Here is a 17945-nt window from a genome sequence, read left to right on the forward strand (position 1 = left end):
TATATATATATATATATATATATATATATATATATATATATATATATATATATATATATATATATATTTGGCAACCCCCTCTTTACTATTGCCAACCCCCTTGTTATTAATAACCCCTTAAAAAAAATATTATTTTACTATATATAGCCCTAAAATTATAGGTTTGGATTTTTTTTTCTATTTATAGAGGAGGATGAAAGAGAAGAAAACGAAGAAAAAGAGGAAGAAGATAAGGGAAGACAGAATAAGATGAGTGTTTTTATGTCTATTTATAAATGATAGTTTAGAAATATTAAAAAATTTAAAATGTGATTGTAAATAGTGAAGAAGAGGTTGTAAATAATAATTTCGTTTTCTAAATAGTGTTCATAATTTAAAAATACCTAAAATATATCTAAAAAACCTTTTCATCAAATTTTTTATTTATTTTGTTATTAGTTTTAAATTGTTACAGTATTTTCAGTTGACTCGTTTATAGTATTTTCTAATAGCATTTATGAAATTTTTATTTATATACTAAAAATGATGTAAATTGTCACATATTTTGTCTGTTTTTTTATCGTCATAAACCATTAAAATATCATATTTTTGGACTTCTAATTGGTTTAATTGAGGTTAAAAATTCATTTGGATACATTGCAACAATCCAAATTTTGGTTTTTATTTAGGTGATATTCTTAAACTAGTATAAATACCTGTTTAAATCATAGTTTGATGCATCAAATAATTTCTAGTATGTCTTGATTCTATTTAACTTATTTATGATATTTTTAAATAAGTTTATAGTAATTTTATTGTTATGATTAAAAACTATAAATTATTTGATACATCATACTATGATCACTGTTTGGAAAAAAGATAATCGATTAGAAAATATGGAAAATATGAGTATTTTATAAGAAAATCACTCGATATATAATATAATAAAATTTAGGAAAATAGATAATAAAATCTATTATGTATAGGGATATATATGTAATTTCGCTCATCCGAGTCGCCCACTTCTCGTTCTTGGTTTCTTCGTCCTTAATTCTTCCCCTTGGGGATCAAGAAAACGCCACGATCCTTTTGATCCCGCACTCGAGGCTGGCTATACTTGTCGCCCTCTTCGTCTTCGTCTTTGGATCCTATGAACGCGTCCAAGTTCATGGACAAGCAGATCATGGAGCTTTCCGGATCATCGGCGCCTGCTGACAAGTTCTTCGACCTCCTCAATCCCCAGGAAGACCATCAGATCGACGGCGCCGCCTCCGGAGGAGGAAGCAGCGTCAAGAAGGAGCAGCAGCAGGGAGAGAAGGCCGAGATCTTCCCTAGCTATGAGTTTCACCCCATCCGGGCCGTCGGATCTTCCTCTCCCCCGACCACCGGCGGCGGCCTTGGTGGCTCCTGGCCCACCTGGGGCTCCGTCGATTCCAAGCTGGCCTCCTTCAATCTCCAGGTATATTTCATGCGGATGTTGTTCACGATTTTTTTGTTGGATGCGGTGGAACCGATTATGATCGTATGATCCTAGGTCGGTTTTTGATGGATCTGATGAGTCTCCCCTGTGGATCTTATCTGGATGATCGTTCAAGGTGTATATACCTGTTTCCACTGGCAAGATCTTAATCTTTTTTGTTTGTTTTAATCGAGAAGAAAATTCTGATGGTGTCGTATGTGATCAGACAAATAAATAGAATATTGATTCAGCCCTCGTTGATATACTCGTTGATATAGGATCTTTGCTGCTATGGGAAGCACATTTGTGAAGGAACTTATTGTGAAAGATCTTTACTGTTGATAAACTGTTTCACTTTCCACGCCATTTTCTGTGGAGATAGCTATGCGTTTATTAATATGTAGAATTATTTTCAGTGTTTTTGTAGATCAAGAAGTTAGGTGGAAAAAAAATTGGTCTGTCTTTAGCGAAGATCGCCAAGCTGTGGGCATTTCTATGTACATTTTTATTAATTTGAGAAACACTAAGACAATGAGTTGTAAATCTACCAAAGATGAGATCCAAAATGTCAAGATAACACTGCTGGTGTGATAAATTCTCTCTTTAGGACTGAAGTTGTACATGAGCAACTTTACCATTGTACTAAGGTTCACCCTCTAGAATTTTAGAACAAATGTTAGCAACTGCAAAGGAAGTAAAAAAACGATAGGAAGAAAAGTATAAGACTTATGATAGTTTTTATGATAAGTACTAAAGATGGAAACAATGATGTGTATTGGATTGCCATAACTAGGTAATGGAAAAATAGGGATTAAGGTAACACTAGATCCATAAAAGATGGATATATAAATATACCTATCGACAATATGGAGATTGAGAAAAGGTCAAGAATCTTTTGCAGAATATTTAATGTATATTCCATAGATAACTTAGCTTAGAGATTAAAAATAATGGTAGGTTTAAATTTCAGAATTCATAGAATTAGTGCAAATGAGATTAAGTTAGCTATAAAGAGGACGAAAATAGATACGAATGTTGGTGTTGATGGTATGTTGGCTAAAGTTTGGTAGAGTTTAGATGTTCAACAGACAATTTGGTTGATTAGTTTATCTAACAACATTTTGAACTTAAGGAGAAATATTTTAGAAACTAAAGATGTTAGACTAAATTAGGGATTAGGACTAAATATACGAAATGCAGATGCAAGTTTAATAATCCGAAGAGAAGAACTAAGGGTGAAATTAAGGTGGATTAACAAACATATGCTGATGTTGTTGTTGTATTGTTTAGACTTGCGACTACATAGATTGGAATATGTCAAGTCAACTTGACCTAAACAATTTGGTTAAAATTGTCTTAGATTAGGCAATTAGAAATTGATTATAGCTTGAGGGTTGGTTTATAGTTTTCTGTAATCATGGGATCCAAGGCTATCCTATTGTACCAGGCTCTCTTACCTGTTAGTGTAGATGCCATCTACCAGGCACTATGGAACCTGTACCATGGATGGCTGGCAATGTTGGTTCCGGTTCATGTTGGCCATACTTATGTCCTTTTAATGTAACTCACTATGACCCATACTTGAATTGAACTGACCTAATGGCAGTCTTGTAGTCCTTTAATATTAAGATTTAAGAAGACTTAATGGTGGTGTAAGTACTGTTCATGATACTCAAATACTTTTGTTTGTGGCATGTCATCAGAAATCGTGATAGTTAGTATATAGGGTTTTGGTGCATCCTTTATGTTATAATATTTATCAGATTCACTTCAAGTTATATGGTTTATGTTTAAGTAGTTTTGTTGGACATATTCTTCTAATTATGGTGGGCTATATTTCAGAATCTGTTATGACTACTTCTTGATGTGTGCTGCATATGCTGATTATTTTTTTCCCTACAATTTTGACTTTTGCCATGAATGTAGAATGCTGGTATTCTGGAGCCCCACGAACCAACAAAAGCTAGCCATCAGAAAGAAAAGAGTACATATGATGTTGCAATGGTGGCTGAGATTGACACTACAGTGAAAAGATACGCTGATAATTTGATGAATGCTTTGGAAGGTGTTAATTCAAGACTGCTGCAACTTGAGAATAGAACTCACCACCTGGAAAACTCTGTGGATGAGCTCAAGGTGGCTATTGGAAATAATAATGGCAGCACAGATGGAAGATTAAGGCAATTTGACAATATTTTGAGAGAGGTATGCCTTTTTTGATAATTGTACTTGATCTACTTTCCTATCAATCTTTTATAATTTAGTTCAGTCTTAGCATTTTGATCATTCATACTATCTTTAATGATTAGCTTGCCTTTCATTTAATCAATTGGTGCAATGAATGAGCACAGATTGTCACATTATTTGACCAGAAAGGAAGGAATGATATTAACAAGTCAGCTTGCATTTCCTTGTCTCACTGTGGTGTCTGCATATTTGCCATTGTTGTGCAGTGTGTTCGTTGCTAAAACCTGATAATTACCGGTTTTCTTCATTGGTTTGTTGCTACTGCTTCGATTCAGTTTAATGTGATTGTTTTTTATCTGTAATTTTTATTCCCATAGTTGTGCAGATCTTAGTGCAATTTTACTTGAAAGTCTGCTATTTCATAAATAATCTAACATGTAACTGGTTTATAATTAATTTCTACAATTACCAGATAACTTCTTCGTATTCTCATTTGTATATTCTTTGTTGATCTAATAAATTAATATAGTTCATTCTATTTCTAATATTAAGTTTGACAATATGTTTGAGTATCAGGATGTTATGGGTTATTATCATGAGGTGAAATCTTTTCATTTTAGGGATATGTGGGGAAGACATATTTCTTATTTTAAGTAATAAAAAAGGTTTGATTTGATATTCAAAAGCTATAACCGGTCACCTTAGTACTTAGGATTACATTTTGATTAGGTTGGAATTGACATTATTAAAGTAACTGTTATTAATATTGTGGCACTGTAGCAGTTGATGTAAAAAAGAAGTTTGTGGTCAGTCTTTAGACTGTATTTTGGAAGTTGTTATATCAGTATGTATGAAAAGCTTCCTTGACACTTCTGCAGCATAAGATTATTTTATTGCTCAAAGATGTTTCCGCTAGTAATGGAGGCAAACTAGTTATGTTTTCACAGCGACTCAAAAGTGATAAAGCTTTGATTTTCTTATTACTCAGCTAGAAACTTGATTATGTTGTTAATCGATTGTGTTACAACTTGCAAGTGATTCTGATGTACTTCGAAACAATATAGCTTTTATCTACCATGTATAGTTCAAACTGAATGATATCATTAGATTGGTGAAAGTGTTTCCTCCTAGCTCAGTTGAATGTTTAAGAGATTGAAGAATTGCATTTTGCTGTTAATATGAAGCATGCACTTCTTGCAGGTACAATCTGGGGTGCAAATTCTGCGGGACAAGCAGGATATCGTGGAGGCACAGCTGCATCTTGCACAGTTAAAAGCTTCCAAAGGGGAGCAACAGCAGCAGCAAAATTCAAAGACTGTGCAACCAGATTCTCGGCAACATGAGGTACCTGCATCACAACAGCCCATCCAACAATCCTATCAACAACCAGTTCCACCTGCACAACCAACTGTGCTTCCTGCTCCGCAAGTGCCAAATGCTCCGCCACCTGCACCACAACAAATCCCACCTCTCCATATGCATCCTCAGTTACCTCAACCTCAAGTTCCTTCTGTCCCGTCTTTACCGCGAGAGTCTGGCTTCCCCCCAGCTGCTCAGCACGCAGAAGCTACACACCAACAGTACCAAGTGCCAGTTCAGCATCCTCAGGCAGCACCACCTCCACCACCATCTGGACCACAACATTATCAGCCTCCTCATCTTCCACAGTATTCTCAGCCACCCCAATCACAACATTCTGTTAATCCCACGCAGCAGCTGCCACCCCCTATACCTCAGCACGCTGAAGAATCTGCACCATATGTGCCTCCACCTCAGAGCTATCCCCCAAGCATCTACCAACCTGCCACTTTTCCTCAGCCACCGAGTGGGCCACCTCAACAATTTTTTGTCCCCAACTCCAGCATGTATGGACCACCTACAAGCAAACCAAACTCAGGGCCGCCACCTTCTTCTGGCTATGGACCACCAACAGGTCCTAGTTACTCTGATTCTGCTTACGGAGGGTTGCCTTCCGGCCAAAGCAGCTCTCCGATGAAACACTTCACTCCCTCGGTCCCATCTGGTGGAAGCAGCAACTATCCACGACTTCCTACGGCCCGCATCTTACCACAGGCACCACAAACTGCCTCTGGCTCTAGTAGTCCTTCAGGAACTAGATTGCCAATTGATGATGTGGTGGAGAAAGTTGCTACGATGGGATTCTCGAGAGATCAAGTCAGGGCAACCGTGAGGAAGTTGACAGAGAACGGGCAGTCGGTTGATCTGAATGTGGTGCTTGACAGACTCATGAACGATGGTTGAGGTCCAGCCTCAGAAACATTGATTTGGGCGGTGACTGTTGTCGAAGCTTTCTATCATCTACTGTATATAGCAGCCATGTGAACCTAAATCTCTTGCATCCTTCTGTCGCCAGATCAGTGGTTCGAGGAAAGTGAGTTGGATTCTATTGCTCTTTTCTTGGATTGCATATGCTTCTTTTGCTAAATCTTTCGAGGCGCTGATGACTACCACCAATCTGTTGTTCATCTTATTGCAATGTTTGACAGTTTTCCGCTCTTTCAAGATTCTATCAATTGTGTATCAGACATAACCGACTGACGCTGCTTCTCAATGCCAAAAACTGTGGTTCTGGAATGATTATTTCCGCTCAATAGCCTGGGTGGTCTCTCTGTAGAAGTGATCAGCCAGGGTGATAGCAAATTTTCTTGATGAGAAGGGGTATCAATTAGATGGTGGATTCTTGTTTAACTAATGATTCTTCTTCTGCAGATCATTTTACATGGCCAGGTTGAATGCTGCTTTATGATCCGAGTAAAACAATCCTTCACAAGCTATACATGAGTCCTTTGCTCTTGGTACATATAGTGTTATTATAAGAATTCCTCCATCATATACTTTAGATTAAAAGAAAAAGAATCATCGAATATATTATATACCAAAACACGGTGTTTTGGTTTATGGTTTATGGTTTATGATCTCAACCTACAAGCAAATGGATTGGCCGATGTCCACGGGCTGTTGGATGCCCGGATTAAGTATCATTAATGATGTCAAGGCCATTGTTTACGTAAAATTATATGTTTGTATGATGGAAGCGGATCAAGGCGAACTCCCAAATCCGATCACCTCTCAATCAAATCGGATCCAATTATGACCCAAGTGGTGCGGGTCGGATTCGAAGTTGTTATGAAAATCCCACCGTCCATTTTGGCACTCGTGTCTCAAAGCTCGAAGAATTGCCGCCGATAGATTCTCCTTCCGAGCTTCCCACATAAACGCTTCATCACGCGGTTTCCGACTTCCGACGCGCAGACACCGTCACGACCGCGACCTCCTAAGAAAGCAGGAGGAAGAAGGAATAGATGACGATGTGGGAGGAGGAGGAAGAAGCAGAAGAAAAAGGGCTTCGAATCCCCAGCAGCCTCTCCCCCTCCTCCATCAGATCCATTGGATAGAGGTCAGCGATAGTTTCCTATGCCTTCCGTTGTTAGGTTGGGCTCTTGGATTTTGGTGCGTTGTTCCATCGATATCTGATCGAATCATCGTACGATCTTCAATACCAAAAATCTCCCCCTCCTTTCAAAGCTTCGATTTTTGGGTCATTATCCGTCAATTGCATATTGGGGGATGTTAATGCAAAAGGGTGGAGTTCAGAAATTAAGGACGGAGTGAGATGATGAAGATGAACGAGATGGAGCTGCAGAAAGGACATTGTCAAGGAATTTGTGCGGCACAGCAGTGTCAAGAGCACTTGTATTCGCCTATATCTGCCACTGTAAGTTGCAAAGCTTGCACAGACCTTGGTGGTTGCTATAACTATATACTCTAACGGTGCTCGGTTTATTGCATGAGAAGATTATCCACAATACTAGTGGATTTTTTGGTTCTCAGCAAATCCTGCGGGAGAAAACCTGAAAAGGAATCAATAACGTCTAGTTTGAATGCAACAAAACAATGGAAATGCCCGAACAAGTTCATTTGGAATATGTAGCGAAACCTCACTCTATCTACCATAGGAGGAGGTGTAACTCTGAGATAATGTTTGGAGGGTGAAGTATTCCTCTCTAAAAATTTGAGGTGATGACAGTGCGATGTATCTGTTGTCTGAGTTATTGCTACCAATGACAGATTGGCCACCAGTTATCCTTTAAATAGGAAGAAAAAGAAAAATAATTACTACTGAGATTCTAATAAAAGCCCAGCTATTTTTTTCTCTTTCAAAGTTTCAGGTTATGAATAGATTTCTGTTTATATTTAATTGAAAAAGGGTTGAGATCATTGTTTCGAGGTCATCTTGTGCTGAAACATATCAGGAGAGTTTTGTTTTAACTGCAAAGCAGCATTTTGGGCCTAGATTCATTCTAACTTCTACTGAAGAGTTGTAACTTCTTTTGGCAAATACATTGAACGAGGTCTTCCAAATGATCAAATAAGATAAAAGAGAATATCACGGGCAAGTGCTAAGGAGATTAAATAAACAAAAATGACCAAAAGGAAAAATAAAGATGCAAACAATAAATGTGAGTAAGCATGTCATTAGTTAAGCATGCCATTTTTATCTTCACTTCATTTTGCACTTGTGATCAACGAAGATATTTATCCTCTTTCCATAAATAAAAATTACCATAATTAGTGTTTTGATTTATTTGGATTACTCATTTCCCTGTTAGTGTAATATGATTTAGAAAATAATCAAAATATATTTCCTTGATGGTGTTCGCAAGTTAGGAATTTAATTAATTAATTAATTAATTTGAAAATCAAATTTGTTATTTCCTTGAGGGGAACCCTCCCTCCTCACCTACATAAAGGAGGTCAGGCTCCACCTCTATTCGTCATCGGTAGCTTGATAGTAGGGAGGTACTTGAGGGAAGAGGAGGATCTTGAAAGGTAGGTCCTCCACCCTTTCTCAATTTATTTTCTATATATTCTTAAAATATTTAGTTTTATGATGATGTAAACTTCATTAGTTTAGAAATTTTGAATTATGATTAAATATTTTCTGATATTGAAATTATCATGAATTATGATACCATAAATTTAATTTAAATATGAAATTATATTCAATTAATAAATTTGATGAATTTTATGAAAATTTGCCCTTAAGTTGATTTAATTAGTTTGACATACTAACTTATATTATTAGTAAATTTCATAAAATTCATGTTTTTGCATTTCAAATCTGATTGAATTAAGAATTTGGTAGCATGTCAAATATTGAGACTAACATATTGATTAATTGATGAATTTCATGTGTTTACTTAATAATTTTAATTAAAAATAGTTAATTAAAATTTTATGTTTGAATTTAATGAGATTGTCTATTACATGTATTAATTTGTTAAGTATTTAAAGTATTGAATGAAATCAAAACTGAGGGATTTGATTCAGTCAATCTGAGCTAACCTAAGTCAGACTGCTGATTGGACTCAGTTAGGACAGTCATATGTGCTTGGGTCCTGTTCGGGTGTAGGTCAGCCCAATCAGTGGTTTGTTCCTGCGGGACTAGGAGCCTGTGGTGCTGGCTTGCCCGACCTAGCGACTTAGCCAACGGTTCGGATTTGGCTTCAGCGTGACATAGAAGCATGGCCTGGCTCGGTAGACCGGTGTAGGAGGTAGATTGGGATACGCTCGGCACGAGGTCGATGCTGCTTGCACCTAAGCCTGTAGCTTGGTTTGGCTTAAGTTGGGCATGAGCTAGCCTAGATAGGCCCGTCATAGACCTTCTGAATCGGCTGGCATGGGCCAGTGCAGCCTAGATCCGAAGCGGAGTTCAATCCTCTGCCCTCTTTTATTGTGCTGGCACATGCATCACATGTGACCTTGGTCTAGGCCATTATGGGCCAATTTGAGCTCGGCCCAATACTATGCATCGAACCATAGCCGATTCAAATCTGACTTAATTTTCTTATGCATAAAACCAGGGCCGACTTGACCTAGCCCAGTTATTCCAGGGCAATTTTGATTGAGTCAATCTTGTTTCACTCAAATTAGAATCAATCAAGTCCAATTGAACCAATTTGGGGCAATTCTAGTCCTAGATTGGCTTTATGAGGATTTGAGTTGTGGTTCAATGAGATTATAAGTGAATTAAGTCTGGTTTGAGACAATTGGATCAATTCAACTATGGTTTAGGTAATTAAGGATTATAATGGGATTGACATCTCATACTTTATTTAATGAAGTTAAAAGTTTTTTTTGGCTTTATAATTTGAAATGATTAGCGATTTTAAATATTTGAGACTAAGGACGATTTGATGATATTGTTACCCTACGACATATGTGGCCATGGTGAGTGGTTGACATTGGAAGTAACCTTGTAAAAGGGGCTATCGACCCATTATAGTGCAGTGTTGCTAATGAACTGAGCCTCACATGGCATGTACCCAGCATAGTCTATCATGGTATTTCACTGTATGACTTCCTTGAACGTATGCATGAATTGATGAATGAAATGAATGAGAATGAATGATTATGATATATGATAGATGAGGACCTTACTTCTTTGCAAGGGCTGGAAGGCTAGTATTGATAGGACGATTCCCTTCGGGGATTAACGGATCATCATACATGATGGCTAGATGATCCCTCCATCTTCTATTGGGAGGAACATGTCCTCACTTGAGCAAGTGAGGGACACCACTCCATTGGGAGTGCGACATGGTTTCTCTGTGTCCATTGTTGGGATAATATAAAACCTATTCTATGGAGTATGTTTCTCTATCCACTATTAGGATGGTGCAACTATCGGGTGTTCGATGTATGCCTATGTTACTTTGATAGTTATGTATCTCATCAAGACGTGTTGCACATGACTAATGCGCGATTTTGTTTATCGTTTATTGATACTGATCATGATAAATTGATATGTTTTCATTTCAGATGAAATTGTTTGTATAACATATTTGAATATATTTTTTGTTTTATATTTATTTTCAGATTAATCTGCTAACTTATATTAGATTTGAGGCTTGGGTGGAATATACTTTTTCATCATTAATTAGCATTATCAAGAAGTTGAAGCCTTTTTCCCATTGTTAACTTTATTGTAATTACAATGAACATTGACTTTAATGAAATTTTCTGTAATTGTGGATTTCAAAGTGGTGGTTTATGCACGATACTGACAGTGCCAGTAATGTCCTCTTTAGATTCCTTGTCTATCGGTTAAATCAGCATTCAGAACCTTTACTTTTAGGCGTTTCTTTATTGAAATTTATTTGAAGTGTTCAGACTATTATCTTTTCTACCATTCATGAATGGTATTGTACACCACTAAGTCTGATGGGATAATTTTTCCAAGTGATAATGGTTGTTATGTATTGAACTAATTACTGCTGAGGTTTGTGAAACTAATGCTATGCCCATGTCTCCTTTTGTATTGGTTGCTTTGTTGATCTCAGGCCTATGATACTCACAATTGGATGAGAACCTTGTCTCCAGTTTAACTAAATATGGATTTTTTTCTTTATGATGTGCTGCAATAACTTTTTAATTTTCAATATATTATCAAGCTACATCAGCCTGCTATAGTATCTTTGTTTTGTTAAAAGCATTCTTAAGTATGTACAAAGAGCAACTCGATTATTTCTTGGCTCCGGTTTCTATTGCCCTTTTCCGAACAAATGATGATCTGAGTGGTCTATACTTGATACTTACCTGATACTAATTACTTTATATTAGTGTTGGTGTTGATCTATGAAGTTTCTTGTCATTTGAATATGCTAACTTCATTTTGTTATCAGTATTACTGACATCTGGTGTTAATGAAACTTGTTTGTTCCTATGTAGTAAGCTGCTGTGGATGGAGACCTTAACTGCTCTGCCCCCTGGGTTTGGCTTTCATCCAACAGATGTTGAACTTGTCTCCCATTATTTGAAGAGAAAAACACAAGGACACAACTTTGACGAAATTATACCAGAGGTGGACATATATAAGCACGAACCATGGGATCTACCTGGTAATTTTGTTACATATCCTGGCTTTTTGTGTTTCTACTGCAGGTTAATGCTCTCTATAGTAGATATGATAATTATATCAATTTTTGTTAATAACCAATTTTTGATCCAAAAGAATTTTGAACTGATGCTTTCTGAGGTGGATTATCTTGCTAACATGGACCATCTGAATTTTTTGGAGGGGACCATCAGCAATTGAACTGTGAATATCTTACTAGTCTTGGGTCTATAAATCTGCAGTAGGACTGCAAATCCATGTTAAAGAAACACTAGGAACATGTGGATTGTTACATCTGTGATACTTCCAAACATCTTATGACTCTGATGTGGACTGCAAATCCTTGTTTCTAGACTCTGATGTCGTCATTGCATCTCTGATAGTTCCAAGCTCCTATGATACTTTACTTAATATTTTGCTCCAGTATTATTTCTTGAAACTGAGAGAATTGATAAACTTAATACTATCTAGTATATTTTTGTACCTCCTGCAGGTTGACCTGGATATTCTTTTATCTAAAAATTCTCTCTCCTTGTTTTATTTTCACTTTGCAGCAAAGTGTCACGTGCCTACCAGAGATAACACGTGGCACTTTTTCACTTTACGTGAAAGAAAATACCGTGCTGGTTCTCGCTCGAACAGGGCCACAGAAGAAGGTTATTGGAAATCCACAGGGAATGATCGGAATGTCAAGTTTCAAAATCGAGTTATAGGAACCAAGAAAACTCTAGTATATCATGAAGGTCGAGCTCCACGTGGAAAACGTACTGATTGGATTATGCATGAATATGATTTAGATGAAAAAGAGTTAGCTTCTCCTGGTTTGAAGGTAATATTTTTTGCTTTGAATGACATGATAATTTGAATAAAACATGTTTGCTATTAGAATTAAAGGTGCTTGCCTAAGTGAAGAAGGTGAAGTAGCAAGCTTGTACCAAAGAAGTTAATCTGCACAGATGGAATAAAATGAAGTGTCAATCTAAGAAATGCTAAACCTTTCAATTTAGGCCCCAATATTTTATCAGAGAAATCTTCTGCATGATGCAAGCAGCCACACTGTCATTTCAGGGTGCATGGCCTGATTCACCCTGTTTTTCAAAAGCCAATCATTTGTACCGCCTGGAAGTGAGTAGGCTTCATATTCTGTGGCACTGACCAAATATTCTTGCGGACCAATCATCATGCTTCTTTTTCTCATTTTTTGGGGAGGTGATCACCATGAATCTATAATATTATATTTAAGACCACCATTTTCCCTGTATGAGTCCTTTTGGTTTATATATATTCTATTTAGTATGAGATTTCCAATCCAATTTTTCTTCTTTTTCGTCAGATGTTAGCATAAAAAACTACTGGAAAGTTATGTTTGAAAATGTTTTTGGTTGTTCAATCATTGATATCGTACATTATTTACATCACTCTATATAGATATCAGGGCTTCAGGTCGAATCTAATTCATCAATAATGTATCCTATACTTTTCTTGTGGTTAGTTCTGGAATCACTCTTTTTTGTTTCTTATTGCAGGGTACCTTTGTTCTTTGTCGTGTTACTAAGAAGAATGATTGGCCATTGGAAAATGAGAAGACTGAACCGGTGGTCTGCAAGGAATCATCTAGTCACTCGAGTGACATGGAAGATTTAGATGCATGGGTTACTGGGCTCTTCGATCCGAACTTCGGCACTAATTCTAATAGACTAGAGCATGAAGCAGTGGTATGTCCAAGTCTCTTTTAATATAGTCTGAGACTTTTAACTGGGCATTACCCTGTCAATTAGTTCCCCTTCATCTAGTAGAGGTTCTAGGTTTGAATGCTTGTGGAGGGCAACCTAGGTATTTAGACTGTTGGCGTTGATACCACACTTGTTGGTTTTTCTATAAAACTTCAGGGAGAAAGGGAAGAGAATAGTAGGAGAGACTAGGAGTACTTCTAATATGCAGTGCTTTTGATTGATCCAAGAGCATCTATTTATATTGACTAAAAAATGGAATAGAAGTTTTTTAAAACAATGAAAAAAATCTACCATATCCCAATAAATCTTCTCACCCTCATCTATTAATTTAAATCTAAAATTTTCTTTTATTTTATCTAATCTTAACTATTTGAATTAATTTTAATACACCTCCTTAATTCAAATAGTTGTAACTTGAAATTATCTTTGGAGAAAAAAAAATTATCAAAGCTTTTGTGAAGATATCGACAAACTGGTCTTTGGTGCCACAGTAATCCATTTGAATTTCTCCTTTATCAATTAGTTCGATAGGTTTGCAAGTCTTCATGATCTTCAAAGGATTGAAAGTCTTTTTTAAGTTTTAGTGGATTTTCTAAATAGTTTTGAGTCTGACTTGTAACAAGAGTTTTGGGCCCTTTTACTTCAGACTTTGTAGCAGTTTGTTTTTCACTCTTCAAAGTTGCATCTATCATTTTTGCATCTTTAACTTTCGTCGAAGTCTTCAGTGGTTGCTTACCTTCACTTTCCTTAGAAGATTCGTCAGAACCACTGCTGTCTTTTTATGTTTGAGACTTCTTAGCCTGTTACCCTTTTGAATGTTCATAATTAGAACTTTCTTCAGAGCTGTCATCTGCATCATAGTTGGTGCTCTCCTTTTTGGCAGACTTTGTAAGAGGTTTACTAGTGGTAGATGAAACAGATTCCGAAACTGTTCGTTTCTTCGGTTATAACTCATCGCTCTCATCAGAACTCTCATCGCTCTCATCAAAACTTTTATCAACTTTAGCCTTGTTTTGAGGCATCTTCGTATCAGTTTGAATTTTAAAGAGTTTGTCATATGAGATAGTTTATATAGACCCACAAAAATTCAGATGATCATAGCTTTTATGCCATAATGTCGATTTATCAATAACAGTAGTATGTAAGGAGAAATATGAAAATAATAAGGGAAACACTTTGTTTTTTATCGTCCTCACAATTGCTATCAATTTATCAATTTTTTTTAATCATAAATCAAGTATTTTTCATCATAAAAAATAGCATAATATCCTTTTCTCATCAATTGTTCAATACTAATGAGATTTTGTTTTAAACCAAGAAAAAACATCACACATCAATAAATTTTTTACCAGATTTGGTGTTCATAGTAATTGTTCCTTTTCCTTTCGATTGAACCTTATTGTTATTTCTCGTTTGCACTATCAATCTGACTGAATCATCAAGTCTTTGGAATAAACTTTTGTCTCATATTATATAATTACTGTATCTACTATCCAAAAACTAAACATATCTAAATATTTTTCGTCATATGCTATAAAAAAAATATTTCCTCATAATAATTTGTCTGATTTTTATTTCAACAATCCTTTTCAAGATGGCCATATTTTTTACAATAAGAGTAGAGAGGAACATTTGGATTTTTATTGTTGTACTAGCAATCTTTTTCAATATGTCCAATTTTTTGCAATAAAAACATCGGTAGGTTTCTTTGTTACCTTCATTTTATCGGCCTTATCCTCTGTCATTTTGATCTCTCCCTTGAAATTGGTTTCTGAATTTTTCTTTTGGTTCTTCTTCTGATCTATCTTCATTTGTAAAGCATGTTCTAAAGTCTCATCTGAATATTTATTCGTTTTTTATTCATGAACTAAAAGGGAGTCCATTAATTCATCAATAGATAATGTACTTATATCTTTAGTTTCTATTATAGCGATAAAATTCATATCAAATTTTGAAGATAAACTTCGCAAAACCTTTTCTGCTACAGTTTGATCTTTTAGGTTTTCACCATAAGATCTCATATGATTGACAGTAGAAGAGACTTTTGAGAAGAAATTAGTAATAGATTCAGGATCTTTCATCATAAGAGTTTTAAATTCACGTTGAAGAATTTGAAGTATTGAAATTTTTACCTTGTCTATGCCTCTAAATATGCTTTTTAATATTTTTCAAGCTTCTGTTGATGTTGATGCCATCATGATTCGAGAAAATAGAGACTCATCTATTGCTTGTTATAACATGTAGAGGGCTTTTGCATCTTTCTGCATATTCTCATTTATTCGATCTTTTTGATATTTAATAATATTAGGATCTTGTAGATCATACTCAACAAAATCATTCTTTACCAAATTCCATAATCCTTGTGAATAAACAGAGCTTTCATCTTAATAGCCTAAAATTGATAATTATCATCTTTAAAGATATGAAGAAGTTAGATTAGGAACACTTACTCCATTGCTTATCATCTTCTTTTTTTTCTTTTTCTGGATCTACTAGTCTTCCCTTCTTTTTAATCGTTGTACTCTTGTTGATCTTCTTTGAACCAGGCTCTGATACCACACTATAAGCTTTGATACCGTATTTGTTGGCTTTTCTACAGAACTTCAGGAAGAAAGAGAAGAGAATAGTAGAAAGACTAAGAGCACCTATTTATATTGACTAAAAGATAGAATACAAGTTTTTTAAAATAATAAAAAAAATCTACCATATCCTAATAAATCTTCTCACCCTCATCTATTACTTTAAATCTAAATTTTTATCTTTTATTTTATCTAATTCTAACTATTTGAATTAATCTTAACATAGACTAGCGTCAGTAAATTTTTTTAAGGTAGGATTTTAGTCTCAGTAGAGGTCACAGGATATTCAGGAACATTCATTACTTATATCTAAGAGTTCAATAATAGGCTAAAAAATGAAAGGAATAACTCACTAAAGATGGAGAATTTTCATTTCTAAGTATTAGGTAGATCAGAAGCTTTTATTAGTCCAATTGTTGTTGCGTTTCTCCTTTATCTCTGATTGTTAACACTTAACAGCTATCAGACTGTCTGATTTGAATGTCCATCTGCCTCATGATTTAAACTGACTGAGAAGTTAACTGCGAACAAATATTAAAAGTGTGAAATGAATTGAGTTATAATTGGCTTTCAGCTTTTAAATACAAGTGTTAATTGAAGAGATTTTTTTTGATTGAATTAAGGCATGTAGCTTTTCATTTTCTGCTCTGTTATGCACTCTCTATTTTTTATAATGAGTATGTGAAATTGAATTTTATGGTACACAATTCTGTATATCATGATCATTAGTGCATACACTTTATTCCATTTCTTTTAAGATTTTGCAGGCAGATGTCAGTTCTCTTGTGCCAAAGCAGGAGCCAGTGGATTCTCATCTTGATCAAAGTGCTGATGGCAACATTGGCTACCTATTAGAAGATGATGCCTGTAATATCTTGAAATCTGATTCCAATAACTCATTTCAGAAGTCCAATACTGGAGCCAGAGATGATGTTTCCACTCATGGAAGAAGTTCCCGGGATGCAAATGTTAAGAAAGAGAATCCTACATTTGGTCACACGGCTTCCACCAATTCATACAAGAGCATTGATACTGGAATCCATATTCGACAACGCCGTGCAGGACCTTCAGCTGAAGTTCCCTCTGGCAGGATTAGACTTCAGGTTAGCAAAGTGGCATCGAGGAACTCCGCATCAGTCAACCACACCATAAAGGTTGGCAATGAAGGTCATCATCTTGATCTGAATAGAAGTCAAAATCAGACTTTCAGTTCAGGGCTGGCACTCGACCAAGAGTCTGCAGTTGTAACATCATCAGTTTCTTATCAGTTCAATGCAAAATCAAATCCAAGTTCCGAGTCTGATCGATCTTGCCCAGTTGTGTCTATGACATTACTGGGGGCAATATCATCAAATGATGTTACTCTTCAGAAGTCCTCCAGTGCACCTCTTGACGACCGGAGCTTCATCCGAGGAATTGACAGGGGCATGAGAATGCTTGTACCAGCACTTCAGTCAGCTTGTCACTCGCAGTGTTTTATCCTCGGTGCGTGTCTCGCTGGAACTGCAGCTCTTTTCATATATTTTATGCTGCGAGGCGATGCTGGATGATTCAGTTCCTCATCTTCTTGGTTGTAGGACACGAATGACTGCTTACGGAGGTCGACAGACATAGTTCTTTTCTATTTACACTTGCTCATGGAAGAAGTTTTTGTTTTTGTTCCTATTGGATCCTGCACTTTCATGTACATAAGCAGGATGAATTTCTTCTCATGGTTGTCAGGAAAGAACATTTTATTTTGTGACTGATGCTTTGTTGATAGTAAATAAGGAGCTCATATTGTAAATTGTTCCTACTGCAAATAGTTTCATCTGTTTTGTTTCTTGAACAAATCTATCAAGATTAAGGCTATTATCACCTGTAGATACTATTGTTAAGTTTATATAAAACCTTGACTGGGATTACATCATGTCTTCATCATTTATCTTTTGTAAAAATATATATAATTCTTTCACACAGCCTTAATATCTTATTCAATAAGTTTGGGCAATTTCTCTGAAAAATACACATATTTTGAGTATTTTTCAAAATGTACATCTCTTTTATTTTTTCCCCAAATAATATCCTTAATTTAAAAAATATCTAAAATA

At 35.8% G+C, this 17945-nt stretch overlaps 2 protein-coding genes across 5 annotated transcripts; both read left to right on the plus strand.

The window, feature by feature from the left end:
- Positions 1–1015: 1015 nt before the first annotated feature.
- On the plus strand, positions 1016–6220 carry LOC135675715 (pollen-specific leucine-rich repeat extensin-like protein 2). The gene is made up of 3 exons (XM_065186153.1): positions 1016–1438; positions 3365–3643; positions 4826–6220. The coding sequence occupies exons 1-3, from the start codon at positions 1130–1132 to the stop codon at positions 5885–5887; spliced, it is 1650 nt and encodes a 549-aa protein (XP_065042225.1). The 5' UTR covers positions 1016–1129; the 3' UTR covers positions 5888–6220.
- Positions 6221–6838: 618 nt separating this feature from the next.
- LOC135581288 (NAC domain-containing protein 74-like) lies at positions 6839–17650 on the plus strand. 4 transcript variants are annotated; one of them, XM_065186158.1, is made up of 6 exons: positions 6839–7361; positions 11378–11547; positions 12098–12372; positions 13070–13258; positions 16614–17340; positions 17433–17650. In XM_065186158.1, exons 2-6 carry the CDS (start codon positions 11391–11393, stop codon positions 17441–17443), a joined length of 1359 nt encoding a protein of 452 aa, XP_065042230.1. In that variant the 5' UTR covers positions 6839–7361; positions 11378–11390; the 3' UTR covers positions 17444–17650. The 4 variants fall into 4 exon arrangements, with proteins under 4 accessions (XP_065042230.1, XP_065042226.1, XP_065042227.1 ...); XM_065186154.1 differs by having other exon boundaries at positions 16614–17650; XM_065186155.1 differs by having other exon boundaries at positions 6840–7043; positions 16614–17650.
- Positions 17651–17945: the final 295 nt, after the last annotated feature.

Source organism: Musa acuminata, chromosome BXJ1-6 (genome assembly GCF_036884655.1).
Source record: "Musa acuminata AAA Group cultivar baxijiao chromosome BXJ1-6, Cavendish_Baxijiao_AAA, whole genome shotgun sequence".
Lineage (NCBI taxonomy): Eukaryota > Viridiplantae > Streptophyta > Magnoliopsida > Zingiberales > Musaceae > Musa > Musa acuminata.